Below are 16197 nucleotides of genomic sequence, written 5' to 3'. Positions count from 1 at the left end.
CATTTTACAACAGTTAAATGTAAAAGATCTGAAATATTTACAATGACCGTGGCGGTCCGATCCCCGGCGGACAAAACTGGCTTTCGGGACATGGAATGTCACCTCTCTCGTGGGGAAGGAGCCTGAGCTTGTGCGTGAGGTTGAGAGACACCGACTAGATATAGTCGGGCTCACCTCAATGCATAGCGAGGGTTCTGGAACCAATCTCCAGGAGAGGGGCTGGACGGTCTTTTCTTTTGGAGTTGCGGCGGGTGAGCGGCACTGGGAGGGGGTGGGGCTACTGGTGGCCCCACAGCTGGGTGCATTAATAACGGAGTTAACCCCGTTGAACGAGAGGGCTGTCTCCCTGCGCCTTCGGGTCGGGGATAGGTCTCTGACTGTCATCTGCGCTTATGCGCCGAATGACAGTTCAGAGTACCCGGCTTTCTTGAACTCCCTCAGTGGTGTGCTGGTTAGCGTGCCACGAGGGAATTCCATCGTTTTGCTGGGGGACTTCAATGCTCACGTGGGCAATGACAGTGTGGCCTGGAGAGGGGTGATTGGGAGGAACGGCCTCCCTGATCTGAACCCGAGTGGTGTTCTGTTACTGGACTTCTGTGCAACTTCACAACCTCGCGCACCAGCTCAGGCTCCTTCCTTGTCAGAGAGGTGACATTCCATGTCCCTAGAGCTAGCTTCTGCAGCCGAGGATCAGACCATCGAGGTCCCCGCCTCTGGCCACTGCCCAACTCACATCGCACCCGACCCCTATGGCCCCTCCTACAGGTGGTGAGCCCACGTGCCTTGTTCAGGCTGTGCCCGACCAGGCCCAATGGGTGCAGGCCTGGCCACCAGGCGCTCGCCATCAAGCCCCACCCCCAGGCCTGGCTCCAGGGGGGGGGGGCCCGGTGGCCCGCGTCCAGGCAAGGGAAGCCGTGGATCCAATATTTTTCTCATCATTAGGGATCTTGTGAGCCGCACTTCGTCTGGTTCCTCACCCAGGACCTGTTTGCCTTGGGTGACCCTACCAGGGGCATAAAACCCCAGGCAACTTAGCTCCTGGGATCACTGGAACACGCAAAGCCCTCCACCACGATAAGGTGTCGGCTCCAGGAGAGGCAAATGGGAGTTTGCCTGTCCAGTCTACATGTGTTTTGTGGACGTGGAAAAGGCTTACGACCGGGTTCCCCGAGGTGCCCTGTGGGAGGTGCTTCAGGAGTATGTGGTTCATGGTCCACTATGGTGGACGATTCGGTCCCTGTTTGAATGGAGCAGATGCTTGGTCCGCATTGCTGGTAATAAGTCTGACGTGTTCCCAGTGAAGGTTGGGCTCTCGTAATGTGGAAGTAAAATTGGACATTAGTAGGTCCGGGAGGGGAGGCATATTGGGTCTGTTATGTCTTAGGCCTTAGGCCAGAAGAGATTATTTTGATACTGTGTGACCTCGCTTTGTGATAGCTGCCTGCAGTTGGCTCCGCAGAAGCTCGGACCTTGGAGAAGCAGACAGTGGAGCAAAGGGGGGGAGAAACCACTTGCAGGAAGAGACTCGAAGCCGCCCCAACTGGTGCACAAAGAGTTATAGCTTAATAAAGTAGTTGTAGTAGTCAATATATAATATGTTACACAAATGATCGCATCATCATGTTAATCATACTAATCATATGTTAACCATGTATTTTTAGTGATTCAGGGACAATACGTCAATATGTTAATCATTAATCAATGGAACACCCAAACATTAACAGTGATTAAATGTCATATAATTAATATCTATATACATATCTCAAGTAGAGTCTAGAAGCCGAGGCTGTCTCCAGTAAGTTGCGTACAATGGGTGGACTTTACCTTGCTATCAAGGTGAACCAATGGAGCAGGAGAATTGTGTTTGTTATACGTTTCAGCTTAGTTTGTTGATGTTTCATGACCAATCAGGACTTAGAAGTCCTGGGAGTTATGGTTTATCTACTGGTTGCTCTGTGTGCCGGGGGTGACTTGGTACCAAGGGCCAGAGTGTGATGGGAGCACTTTGCTGAACTTGCTGGAATAAAAGAGATTTTCTTTACTCACCAAACTAAGACGTCCAGACTTTTATTCTAAGTGCTTGATTTATAATATTTCTACCACAGTAAAGGGTAGAATGGTCTCTCCGGGTCGGAGATGGGGTCCTCCACCAAGTGGAAGAGTTTAAGTATCTCAGGGTCTTGTTTATGGTTTGAATTACAGGGTGTACTGTACCCCCCGATCAAATCCCAGACCTCCCCAAACAGACAAAAATAGCAGTTTGAGGGGGGGGGGTCCTTAACATTTTTCTTTTGTTGTAAAAAAAAAAACCGATAACCTCACCTGGTAGGAAAAGTTTATGTAAAACTATTTCAGACACCCCTAATGTGGACCGTACTATTTTACCCACCTCGGCTCTAGAAGCAGCCAATCGGTTGCGTCATTCATTCTCATTGAGTGACCTGTTCATTGTTTTTGTCTGTCATGGTACTGTTTGTCGTGTGTTGGTAAATGTAAGTAGCCAACAGAAGTCTATCCTGTTGAAAATGTGTTTTTACAACCTTCATTTATTCGTTTAAGTGTTTCATCTACTAATGCAAGCTGACATCTTTATAAGTTGAATTACTTACCATTGTCCTTCTGAGGCCGGTGTTCTGTCGAGTTGAGCTACTTTGTCGAGGTAAGCTACCGTAGTGCTAATCGATAGCCCTAACCATTGCTTACCTCGACAAAGTAGCTCAACTCGACAGAACACCGGTACAGTCAACTTTAGTTACGTTAACTAGCAAGATGAGCTAAGTTCTCTATTTAAACCAGGCCTATTTGTTGAGGTAAAATCGATCATGGTCATTTTCCAAGGAGATGAACTCCCTATGTTTTCATTCTCATTTTATCACGAATAAATTGTCCCTTTCTGAAATTAATTCACCACTTAGCCTGTGTGGTTTGTTATTAGGCTAATGGTAACGCATAACAAGGTCTAACGTTATGCTCTGAAAAAATATTACTATACTGTAAGTGAAACCTATAGGGCCAACGTAAAAGAAACTAGCTAGCAAATAATAAGCCCTATTATTTGAATTTTAGTGGTATTGATTCTGCATTCCACAATTTCATATTTATAGACATTTTTAGAAGCTTCATCTGATAGCCCAGATACTGTTTTGTTAAACATAGATTAGATTTTATTCACAGACACACTATGAGGACAAGGAAAGATGGAGACATCAGACATGTTTTTGGTGGTAAAAGAAGAGTAAGTAGCTACAGAACATTACACTAAAAGTATAGGCGCAGTTTTGCAAACTTAATGTGTATGAATTAAGGAAAGTGGTGGTCAGCAGAAGGCAGGAGAGGCACAGGAGAAGGGAGATGGCAGGATCAGGACAGTGTGCAGGCAGCAGGGAGATGGCAGGATGAGAACAGAGCGCAGAACCAAGAGGTGAGTTATAAATTAGGCTGTACTTTAAGAACTACTATATCATCAATACAGATATTAGCCTGATAGGCAAATATTTATTTCTGAAGGCTGTTGGAGCTGGGGGACTGAGAGGGCAGGAATAACACCAGACTGCTGGACCAGACCAGGCTGTTTGTAAATGTATAGGCTTATTACTTTTACTAGTATACTTCTCCTAGCATAATTCCTGGGAGTTATCAAATCCAAATTCTTTTGGACAGGGATAAGGACAATGAGATCTTCTGTATTGATTCTCATTTTGTCACATGTCCAGACCATGACCGTGTGTTGCATACATGTTAGTAAACACCCCTAGCGCATCTTTCAGTCTTAACATCAGTAAAAACCAGAGTTGCCATCAAGCTGTGTGTTGCGACTCCTCTATATAATATCCAGGGTGCCCTGAGAGATAAAGCACCTCCTTCTAGAAATACTGGCAACACCAACACAGCCCTCCACAACCTTCAGGATCTTATCGAGAAAGATCTCCCACATAACGTGAGCTTCAGCAGCCACACCAAAGTCTGTAATTTCCTCAGACAAGCTGCATGCAAACTCATTAGAAGCAGCCTAATCTCAGAGTCTGGCCAGTTCCAGCCTCATTCTCCTAGTACGTGGTAGCCTACTGGACCTAAGCTGAACCCTCTCAGTAGCAACAAGTTTGTCCTCAGAATTCATCAACTGGCTACTTAAGTAGACCCTGCAGTTCTGTAGGAACCTCTAGTGTCTGCCCACAAGGATGTGATCAATCTCCTTCACTGCACCACCAGCATAGGGGTACCCAGTCTGATGATGCAGATGAGGGTGCTGGAACCAGGATCCAGAGACCCGCAAACCCTGACGTTTTGCAAAGTCAAACAACATCCTTTCTTGTTGTTCCACATATAAATAATGTGACATTTGGTGGCAAAGCATCATGCTACAGGGCCCCTATATTATGGAATGGTTTACCGGCCTATGTTCAGGATACTGAATCAGGCTCAGTCTTCACATCTGAACTGGATACCTATTACTTCAACTTAGCCTATCCACCACTTAACATATTACACACTGAAACTATGGCTGCTGGTACTGCCATACATGCCATTTTTATCCACTATGCTTGTCAACACCTCGGCACCACTCCAGTCCCAATCTGCATGACCCTGTTGGCTCTCCAGCAGTTTTGACTTTCAGTTTAGGCCTTGCTTGATTTTAAAATAGTATTTCATGTAGTTTCCATGTAACAGGACGATCATGGTACTGATTTAAACAGAAATTTTCATTAAATTTATTCACAACACAGTGCAATTATTTCCATGCTGTAATTTCTATAATAGAAAAAAAACATAGATTCAGAAACAAATAATTCAAATTACTACTATGTGTAAATGCATGTGCTTTTAGCTTTTTGCACACCATGGAATTTACTATTGACACTAAACATTTAGAAAAGTGGTAAAACACACTCTCATAAATATTTTTAAAGGTTTTTATTATGAAATAACTTCTTGGGTCTGTTTCTCTTTTTCTCCATTACCTACGTTCCTCCTTGGATTGCCACCATATCAAGGGGGAGGGGTTTGCGTGCCTCAGTGACCCTGGGGGCTATGTTGTCGGGGGCAATAGCCCCTGGTAGGGTCTCCCAAGGCAAAAAGGACCCAGGGGAGGGGCCAGACAAAGAGCAATCCAAAAAAACCCTTATGACAAAGAATTCTATCAAGGTCTCGTTTCCCTTGCCCAGACTAGGGTCACCGGGGCCCCACCCTGGAGCCCGGCATGGGGGAGGGGCCCGTTTGCCAGCGCCTGGTAGCCGGGCGTCACAGGAGTTTGGTGAGGTCACACCGGCGGGGATGAGGATTAGCACCTCTAAGTCTGAGACCACGTCACGCCACGTCGAAAGGAGCCAGTTGAGGTGGTTTGGACATCTGGTGCGGATGCCTCCTGGGCGGCTACCCGGAGAGGTTTTCCGTGCATGTCCTACAGGCCCCGGGGCAGACCCAGGACATGCTGGAGGAATTATATCTCTCGGTTGGCCTGGGAACGCCTTAGAGGGAGAGGGAGGTCTGGGTATCTCTCCTGAAGCTGCTACCCCCGTGACCCAAACTCCGGATAAGCGGAAGTTAATGGATGGATGGATGGACCTACGTTAGAAAGAAAAACTTAGAAGACAAAAATAAAAACAGAATACACATTAACTGAATTAGACACTAGAATACACTACCTGGCCACATGGCAAAGATGGAGTTGCAGATGTACAGGAGGGCGGTAGAATATCACTCTGGTCATTTATACTTCTGGGCTTAGGAGGATTTTAACAGCTCCAGAAGTGACCCAACAGCTCCAAAGTAGCCCTGTAAAAAAATAAAAACCATTATACACATTATAAACAGTATACATTAATTATGTGGTGCTCCAAGCAAATAACTGCTTAATGAGGAAAAAAAACATGAACAACGAAATGAAAAACTGTGCATCAACAAAATGGCTGATTCTTTAGCAGCATATACAAAAAGTTCATAAGCTAGCGGCCATTAACATTAATTAGCTATTACCAAAGGTGGAAATTTCAGATCCAGAAAGTATAAATCCAGACCATGATTTTGTTTCAACCAACCAGCTGAGTACTCTGTGACATTGACTCTTCATACACAATTGGTTGGTTGAAACAAAATCCAGGTCTGGATTTTTACTTTCTGGACCTGAAATTTCCACCTCTGGCTATTACAAAACATTAAGGGAGGCTTGAGGTTAAAATGACTCATACCTCATGCTGAAGAAACAGTGCTTTCAATCGTCCAGCAGACCAGTACTCCATAGAGTAGGCCAGCAGCTTCATGGACAGCATGTTACCCCTCAGGAAGTTGCCCACGAACACCACTCTCTCGATGTTCTTCAGAGAATAAAGAAAGCAGCTAGCAAGCAGTTTTAAACAAATTCCCCCTTTTAAAACAAAAATATACTTCTTGCCCCAGTGGTCACTGAACAGCATGAAGGAAAGGCCTTTACTACTACTGGAATTAGGGTTTTGCATCATGGGAGACATTACAGAGAAACTGCATTATGAGACTTGCTAGACACAAAAACACAGTAAGAAATTTTTAATATCTTAACAAAACAGAGAGCAGGGCTGTTTAGTAGGGATAAGCCAGAAGTCTTTGTTCTGGAGGTATGGTTTTGCTCTACATAGTGGGAAATTTCTTTAGTAATGCGGTTCATCCCACTCTGTATCACGTATGTGAATCATATGTGAACAGAGTACACAGGCACGGTGTGTGTAATAGGGTGCGGTGAAAAAAATCGAAATTTCCAATAGCAATTTCCAATAGTGCGGAAAAGTTGTCACTGGACCTCGTTATGAAACGTGCCAAATAACTTTGAAATAGGTTAATATTTTCAGGTTCCGCAACGCGATCGAAGTTTTCACCTGTCACACCAATGGGCAGTATACATTATCCATTATCTATACTCATCGATGTTGTGTTTGTGCACTTTCACAACATGATAATCGCTACAAAATACCAGTTTGTGGGTATTAGGGTGGGGTGAAAAAAATCAAAATTTCCAATAGTGCAGAAAAGTTGTCACTGGACCTCGTTATTAAACGTGCAAAATTTCTTTGAAATTTTGAAGGTTAATATTTTCAGGTGATAATCACTACAAAATACCAACGTTCAGGTAACGCAGATTTTTACTGGGTATCAGCCATACACATACATAACGTCGCTCTGCGGCTCTACGTCATTACGATTAATCACCTGTCATGCACAGATCCATGCTACGTATCATCCATATCATAACACAATGTAAAATTGTTCCTCAGTGCCACCAAATTGAAAAGTATTAAGCATGACAGTCAAAATGGTTAGATACACTATATTACCAAAAATATTGGGACACCCGAATTCAATGATTTGGAGTGGCGTCCCAATATTTTTGGTAAGACCCAGATGGATAAAGCGGTATAAATAATGGATGGATGGTATAGATAATGGATAGTGTATATTGCCAGTATGTCAGTGTAAGCATGCTCCACATTTCTGAATGAGTCGTTCCCCACTTATTCATTGTCACTGACTGATTGTTAGGTTCTTGTATTAAATTGTAACAATTTACATTGCGTTATATGGATGATACATAGCGCGGATCTGCGCATTGATGTGACAGGTGAAAACTTCGATCGCGTTGCAGAGCCTGAAAATATTAACCTATTTCAAAGATATTTCGCACGTTTAATAACGAGGTCCAGTGACAACTTTTCTGCACTATAGGAAATTGCTATTGGAAATTTTGTTTCTTTCACCCCACCCTAGTGTGTAAGCTGTGACAAAGGCTTACCTCATTCAAGGCACACATCCTGCTGATGGAGCCGATGTTATTCGTGACGGTAACTAATGCTGCCCTGGCCAGGTCTTCTTTGGACACTGAATCGCGCTGCTCTTTATAAATCATGTTTCCAAAACTGAAACAAAGAGTACACAGCAATAAATAAACCCTATTTTTTTCTTCTCTGACATGTCTTGGTTAATCCTGCAGCATCAGGTACAATGCAGGTTATTGCTAATACCTCTAGGTTTAAATACGACTGAGGGTTACTGAACGACAGCTGCTTTTCAGATTACTCAGCACCCAGCACCTCCAGGCATCCTTCCTTGCTCTTGTGACTTCTTACAGTATTACATTGCTTGAGCACAATTTTAAGCCTTGTGTCAGGGCCGGGGTTGCAGGTCATTCTAGGCTGACTTACACTATATTATATGACCACATCCTACCTGGAGGCCACAATCCAGCCTGGGAGACCAAACCTCTCATAGTCGCCCCCATATATGTCCCGCACAAGTTTATCTACTTGTGTGCTCTCCCCACGTGAGGCCATCTCCAGTGCTTCCTCAAACGTGGAGCAACCCGTCAGCAGACAGCACAGCCCAAGGAAAGTCCCTCCACCGAGACTGAAAGCCAGACATTAATCAAACTGTTATATCAATGTTAGCTTTAGAAGATATAAAAATTATCATCAGAGCCTAGCTCACCTTGTTCCAGAGACACGTTTGAAATTATCTCTGGAATGGACTGCGAGAATGCTGACCCCAGACCCGATGTTAACAAGAAGGAATGGGTAAGGGTTCTCCAGTGGGTAAGGTTTGAGGAAGCACTGCTCTGGATGAGTTGGATTTTCCAAGTAGAAACACTCGGAGGGTCCACTGGAGTTCATGTACAGGGCCCCACGGATGACACAATCCAACTCATCCAGTTTCACGAGCTGTAGACCAGCAATCTGAAGGGGTTACGGGGAAAACAAAACTGATAATAGGATTTGTGATTTCCTCTGGAAATTTCCCCTTTTCAAAGACAAAGTGAATCGCATTACATTGTAAAAATCTGAGTCAGAAACATCAGCTGAACTCACCGTTTGGAAATCAGCCTCAAACTTGTAGGCCCCACCACCCGTGGCACAGAGTGTTTTATGGAGCCTGGAGAACTGCTTGTCACGGGTCATTCGCAGAAAGGCAGGGAGGTCTTGGGTGGGGAAACGAATGAAATGCAGGTTCCCCATTCGGCCACACAGCTCCAGACCCTTCATTTCCAGGTGGACATCCCGGATGCCGGTAGAGCCATAAGCCACATTAGAGGTCAAACAGGAGCGGATGTTTCTAAGGTTTTCCGTTTCTTCCTGTTCCTCCTCTGTTGTGATGTCCTTTGGTTCGAAGTAGACTAGTTTCGCAAGGGTCCCACCAATGTCCATTCCGAACCAGGGAAAGGCTTTAGCAAGAAAAAAAGGGAAGTAATTACTTTCCTGTTTGATATTCATAAATCTGAAGATCAACAATTACTACCAGAATAACTAAAGACGATCAAAGAATTTATCCATCCATCCATTGGATAGCTTACTTATCTACTTATTGGTCCGGACCAGCATCTCTTACATTACATAAAAATGGGAAACCTGGGAAATAACATGAGAAAGGCCTTTGGATGGGAGTGGTGGGGACACTTACGTGGCTTGTTCAACCTTGGCGGCTCCGCTGTGTGTCCGGCAGGGCTGGGCGATGTGCAGGGTTTGGTCGGCTCCTCTGGTTCCCTGGGCACTGCCATTGTTAAGTGTAAGTGATAAGTTACTAAACATATATTTAATCAAAACAAATTATTATTGTTTTAAGTGTTGATCTGTGGACATATTATTTATTACTCTTTCAAGGGTATAGGGCATACGTGTGTAAAAATGTTTTTTTTTTTTAATCTACTGCGAAATGTATATACAGTAGTACCTCAGTTCTCGAACTCACTAAAACTCGAATTTCTTGAAAGTCGAACAAACCAGTTTGACCTAGAACTTGATCTGAATATCAGAAGTCGAACCGTGAACGTGAATATAAATTGTACATGCCAGGAAATGAGTCATACTACAATGCAATTCTTACTTGAATGCCTTCTTCACAGACTGGACGATTAACCAAATAAAGCAGCGCAACATTACAGTAACAAACAATAAATAAACCACTAACTTACGTGTATTATTAGAGCATTTATGTCATTTATTTAAACTTTATTTTACCAGGTAAATTAACTGAAAACCAGTTCACACAGCTTTACGTGATATTCGGGAGAAATAGCAGATTACGCATTGGAACTGCCTGAGATACAAACGTCATGCATGTAACTAAACTCTTCAGCCAATAAGGGCAAAGGTGTGTCGTCACGGAGGCGGTTCCAGTTTGTGCAGCCGGGTGAGAGGTCGCAATGCATCTAACCGTAATGCATTGCGTCAGGATCAGAATGCGTTGCTTAAGCCAGCGCTGTAAGCCAGTCGAACGCACCCAATGACCGGACTGGGGAAACAAACTGAAAAGCGAACTTAACACAGAGGACTAATGACAACAATCAGAAACAACTGATCACATGGGGATCCCACACGAGGTTAACGAGGGGGCGTGGCACACGGAAGGTGCGGACGATCGGGGCATTTCCATTATTTCTTATGGGAAAAATTCGATCAGAACTCGAACTTTTTAGGATTCGATCCGGAGTCCTGAACGGATTAAGTTCGAGAACCGAGGTACCACTGTATATTACACATATAGACTATAAGTATCAAGGTACCTTCCTGTAGCTCCACCCTTTTACTGAGTCGCTGCACAAGGTACGCTGTACCGGCTGCCGCAAGCACCACTCCGGTTGCGCAGAGCAAATGGCGCGGCTGGAAATAGCGAAATAAACTGGCCATCGCTATCACTTGCTGCTTCCTCCAGGAACTACTAAAAGGAAATGAGAATCGTCTGCCCGGGTTCTAGAACGTATGTTATGTTAACAACCTCACTGCAACGTAGACGGGAAAAATACGTCATCGGGGGCGGAGGTTATGGAAGGCCGTCATGGCCAAAGCGTCCTTTCGTCTAGAAGCAGATCATTTCACGCCTGCAGACTGGCAATGTTAGGCAATGCACGCGAATGCGGACATAAAAAGACGGCAATAATTCACACGTTAATGTGAACTGTGTGTTCACCTGGTCAGACTGCAGTTTGATGTGCTTAGTGAAGCTGCACTTATATCGTACCCTATATAATGTGCGTCGGGAGTGGATCTTTTATTTTATAGTAACTTATTCCACATTAATTTCCCTAAACTGACAGACAACCACCAACACATTGTACAGTGTATCCACTCATGATTTCCTTATATTGGGTTGACATGATTACAAATACAGACCAGCAGACAGCACGTTATACTAACTATGAATTGACTGATGTGATATAAACTTGACTCCTTGTGTCTACTAGGACCATTCCTATGCGCTGCCTACATCTCTTGAAAATCTAAGGACTAGACTCAATGAAATCTTATCTAGGGTGGAGAGCATGGAAAGAGAAAAGAGCTAAGGATCGAGAACGGAGAGCAAAGAACAGAGTATGTGGTCTTCTGCAAAATTTGAGGGAGAAGAACCTCATTAATGAAGGGCTGAAAGAGAGGCTGGATTTATACTCAGGTAGAATAGAAATAAAATACAAATATGGAGAAAGCGGTATGTACTTAAGGGTAAAATTCCAAAAGCCATCCTAATTATTATTTCAAAGGGAGTTTCTAATTTGTGTGTGCTAACTGAATTTTAGCTCTTCCAGTGCATCTCCTGTCCAAACAGAGCCATGAGTATACAAAAGATCAGAAAGAGTTTGCCCTCAGTCTCCACCTACATGGTCCCAAAGCCTACAATTATCTCAGAGAGTCTCTCCATCTGAATTTCCCACATCCACATACATTGCAAAGGTATTCATCCATTTGATGTATTCTTTCTAAGCTTTTATTTTTATCCCTTAATCATGACATGTAAAAGGTGGTGTAGTTAATCAATACCATAAATAAATAATGATGCATAATAAATAGAAGCCTTTTAAGTAAATCCTCATCATGTGATCAAATTGTTGCTTATGGTTATCGCCCACAGTGATTATTAATTGGTTGAAAAATCCTGAATTGGGCATTTGGATTAAACTGGATTTTTTCATTATACCAAGTTCTTTTAGATGCCAACCCTGGACTCAACATGGTGAAGATCCGGCTAAATAGAGACGCGTGAGTCTTCTATTGGATGCCATGACCATCAAAAAACATGTGCAATATGATCCACATACCTAGGAAATGTCTGGCTTTGTGGATATGGGGGATGGAGTGAATGAAACGGATGTGGCCACACAGGCTCTTGTTTTTATGGTGGTTGGCCTATAAGGCCATTGGAAGGCTCCAACTGCATACTACCTGATCAACTCCCTGTTGCCAGAGACACAGAAGGTGCTACTTGTTCATGCATTGGAGGAACTGCATGAGTATGGGATGACAGTGGTGTCTGTTACAATGGATGGACATGCCTCAAATGTCAGCATGTGTAACCAGCTTGGATGCTGGCTGAAGGTCAACCCTGGTGAACCGTTAAAAACTTTTTTTGCACATCCAGTGACTGGTGCAAAGGTGTTTGTGACGATGGATCCTTGCCACATCTTGAACTTGGCACGAAATATGTTGCAGCCCAATAAGCAGCACCACTAGCCAGATCAACTGGACATACATAGTTAATCTGAATGATGTCCAAGCAAAAGAAGGGCTGCATGCTGCCAACAAAATCACAGACAAGCATGTGAATTTTGATTCATAGAAAATGAAGGTGTCCGTGGCTGCACAAACACTGAGTCGCTCTGTGACAGTAGCTCAGCGCACATTGAGGGACCTCGGCTATTCACAGTTTCAACACTGTGAAGCAGCAGCCGAATTCATTGAGGTAATGTTACATGCAAAGTTTAATAACCATGAAGCAAATAGTGAAAAACATTGATGCTATATTTTAGTAATTAGCTAATGATACATGGAAACATGTTATTTATGCTAATGATTCAGATTCCTCCTGTTATAATACATATATTTGCTTTTAGATGATTGACAGGCTCTTTGACATCATGAACAGTTGCAATCCCCATGCCAAAGGTTTCAAAACTCCACTGAGCTGTTTGAATTGGGCAGAGAGAGTAGAGTTTTTGTTGTGAGGCAGGAACTACTTGATGAGTTTGGTGATTAAAGATGGCACACCCCTTCATTGATCAAAGAGGTTTTAGGAAATAGTGAAGCTTTTCTTTTCATGAGGAGTTCATGACATCAAGTTCATATGATGTTATTTCAAGGCTGGGAGAAATGGATTTTTTTTTTTTGACCAAAACATTCAAAGAATATTGTAGAGATGGCTATTGATGCTTTCATTTATGTTCATACAGTACCAGTCAAAAGTTTAGGCGTGCAACTCGTGTTTATTTAAAAAATATATATATTTTTTTTAATTTAACTTTAACTATAACGAAGTATGTTTCAAAACAGCCAACAAGTCCTCAACACATATAGGAACTCTTTTAGGACTACTGGAAGGAATTCCTTTTCTTTAACTTTGTGTACACTTATTTTGTTTACTTCATAACCCCATCTGTGTTATGTTGTAGTTTTAGTCATAAAAAGAGCTCCATAAAGTATAATTGTCTAAACTTTTGACTCGTATTACATTACTAATCCTACTCTGTTTTCTTTTCCTGCATGCTGCATCATTAGTTCATATGATGCTCTGTTCTCTGCTTCTAATGTTGTTGCAGTCTGCTGTTTTTTTGTTTTGTTTTGTTTGTTTTTCCAGTTCTTGGAGGTGTCATACTGGCAGTGTGGCATCATCACACCTACAGTATGCCATATGTATGGCGGTGTTCATATTTTCAACCTTGGCCATATCTGTTTTATTTTTTCTAGTTGTCTTATATCACGCTCTCTTGAAGTATCTTGGTTTACAGTAATAATATTGACAAAACATTTTGTTTTGAAGGTACCTATCTGTTGTGGGGTTCATCATCAACATTGACACCCTGATGATGATTCCAGAACTGCTTCAGTGTCAGCGATACATCTGCACCTATCGTTTCAGTCAAGACCACTTAGAGCTCCTATTTAATTCAATCAGGGCATCGGGTAGGTATTTTAGAATTTAGGTTTATTTATTTAACCACACACCATTTTGTGTGTATGTATGTATGTATATCTGTCTGTTTCCATAAAGGTTTCCATAAGACTATTTGTTTGCCATGGTACCTAGTTGTGGCCAGTCACAGCTATCCTGTGTTACCATGGTAATTGCATCGTCTTTATAATATCCTCAGACTGACAGCTGTGATCAACTTTGTGGGGACAAACAGACATGCATGTAAATCTCTTACTTTGTACAATTTATGAAGCCAAATTGTTACTAGCAGTGCAGTTTTTTTTCTTTCTCAAGAAATTCATCTGAAAAAGAGTAAAGATCTGTAAAAGTGCTGCATGTGTGTTTTCGGGGGCTGGAATAACAATCCTTCAGCTAGTCGGTTCCGTGCCATTTTCCGTTGTCTCATGGTTCGATGTGGTGCCTCTCCAAGCACATCTGGAAACGTGGCAGCACAGGATGAGACTGTCTCCCTGTCTGCTGTTGAGATGTTTTCTACACCAGCAGCAGCAGAAGATCTCCTTTTGCAAACATCCTTGCAAATGTGTGTGACCATATGTCTTAAAATGGATGAGAGAGGGATATAGGGCTCTCGAAGGAACAAACAGGCACGCTTAGGTTCACTCAAATACACTTTAATAAGTAATACAAAATGATCTCGCATTAACACCAATACTGAGCTATCATACTGAAGGCAATGCAAAACAACTCGTACTACAACGGATATCAAATAATATATATCTTATAGCTAATAGTATTAGGTGCAAAGGTATGAATATATATAGAAAAGAAGCAATTACACATACAAGAAGCAAGGAAACATAAAAAGTTACGAAATATTATCACAAGCGCCGATAATTTACTCGCAACAATCAAGGGAAAGCATAAGCAGTTGCAAAGCTATTTACACTCGGACGTGCCATCATCACCCACCTTCATGGACTGGGGAGCCCTTTCAGTCCTGGCAGGAGACCAACACGTGAGTTCCAAGAAAGTGCCGGGCGATGCGCGCTCTATCCCACGGCTGAACTCCGATCAGTACTGGGATCTCCCCCTTCCTTTATACTAAATTTAGAGTTGCATGTGGGCAGGGGGTAAGCTGGCCAGGCTCACCCCTTCCCCCCAGGCAATATAGTGTGCTCCAATTGCCCCTTTTGTCCGAGTGATGCTGCTTGCGATAACATACTACAATAGGCGTCCTTGCGCAATGCCTCCCTGTTCCCCCCTAAAGGCAATACAGTGTGCTGTATACCGACCCCCCACCCTATCTCCCGAAACCAAGATAAGCATCCTGCATGCCGATCTAATGGCCCAGATGAGCATCCTGGCTTCTCTTTATGAGCCCAAGTTATTTATGGCAAAATTAGGTTTTACAGGGGATCGGTAAATAACATGTTCGTGCAGTTTAGTAACATTCGGGGTGAATCATGGACGATTGATCTGAATTTCAGGACGATCAGTCAACACGCGATCGGAATTAATCCACAATTACAACTTTCCAGAATATTATAGTAAAGTTAATTCCATGTCACGTGGGTGACGTAATCGTCCGCGAATTCATCCTAATACACCATAGCTACTTACCAACCCGCTTAGGTGGCATCATGGAAAATGCCCTTGTTTACATCTCAGGGTTTGTCGTTTGACAGATCTTGAGAAAGCTGTCCTGTGATGTGTGCCGTGCTAGTTTGGTAACAGATGCTGTACCGGCATCATATGATCAAAGCTACCACTTGCTCACATTAAAAAACAATGGAGGTTTGATGACTCCTTCTGAGGGTATAGTCAAGGTGGTCAAAGTAGCTGAGCGTGTTATCCGACAGTCGACATTAGGGCAAGCTGTCAGTGTATTTTTGATCAATCAGTTTGTTCAGGCTGAGGTTGGTTCAGATGATGTGTTTTTTCTTAAGGAGGACATTCAGGAAACACAGTTTGAAATTGACAACCAAAAATAGGGAATGGGCTGAATTGGGCTGAATCTTGGTATACTTTTTTATTCACACATATGTCCATAAATACGTTTCTATCGCAGGTCTTTGTTTAGCCGCAAATGTGAAACGCTCGCGCTTACCTTGTATTGGTTCCGCTCTGTGGAATGGATGCATAGACTGGGTGCTTTCTGTTGAGATGTTGAATCACAGACGTTGTGCTATTGTGGTAAGCTAATTCTTTTTTACAATGGACATTATTTTCGCTTTTCGTCTGTTTGAAGTGGTCCCAAACTTTAGAATTTTTTTGTCTTTTTCTCTGAATTTCCGTCTTCCACCAACGCGCCAACGAATCAAACCT

General features: G+C 43.0%; 1 protein-coding gene across 5 annotated transcripts; it reads right to left on the bottom strand.

Moving 5' to 3' along the window:
* Positions 1-4526: 4526 nt before the first annotated feature.
* Positions 4527-16176, bottom strand: LOC140583003 (pantothenate kinase 2, mitochondrial-like). Of its 5 annotated transcripts, none has more exons than XM_072707567.1 (9): positions 15980-16176; positions 9415-9504; positions 8826-9178; positions 8449-8693; positions 8191-8367; positions 7757-7880; positions 6186-6311; positions 5643-5772; positions 4527-5562 (listed from the first exon to the last, which is right to left on the bottom strand). In XM_072707567.1, exons 1-8 carry the CDS (start codon positions 16011-16013, stop codon positions 5722-5724), a joined length of 1200 nt encoding a protein of 399 aa, XP_072563668.1. In that variant the 5' UTR covers positions 16014-16176; the 3' UTR covers positions 4527-5562; positions 5643-5721. The 5 variants fall into 5 exon arrangements, with proteins under 5 accessions (XP_072563668.1, XP_072563667.1, XP_072563669.1 ...); XM_072707566.1 differs by lacking the exon at positions 15980-16176 and adding an exon at positions 10517-10699; XM_072707568.1 differs by lacking the exon at positions 15980-16176 and adding an exon at positions 9838-10289.
* Between the last annotated feature and the right edge of the window lie 21 nt (positions 16177-16197).

Source organism: Paramormyrops kingsleyae, chromosome 25 (assembly GCF_048594095.1).
Source record: "Paramormyrops kingsleyae isolate MSU_618 chromosome 25, PKINGS_0.4, whole genome shotgun sequence".
Lineage (NCBI taxonomy): Eukaryota > Metazoa > Chordata > Actinopteri > Osteoglossiformes > Mormyridae > Paramormyrops > Paramormyrops kingsleyae.
The sequence above is the reverse complement of the archived record's forward strand: the minus strand, read 5'-3'. Positions and strand labels throughout refer to the sequence as shown.

Coding starts and splice junctions, on each gene's coding strand:
- LOC140583003 (XM_072707566.1), bottom strand. CDS start 10,640: ATGGCCAGTTTATTTCGCTATTTCCAGCCGCGCCATTTGCTCTGCGCA. Junction 9,179..9,414: donor GCCAAGGTTGAACAAGCCAC/GTAAGTGTCCCC, acceptor TTCTTGCTAAAG/CCTTTCCCTGGTTCGGAATG. Junction 8,694..8,825: donor TTGAGGCTGATTTCCAAACG/GTGAGTTCAGCT, acceptor TAACCCCTTCAG/ATTGCTGGTCTACAGCTCGT.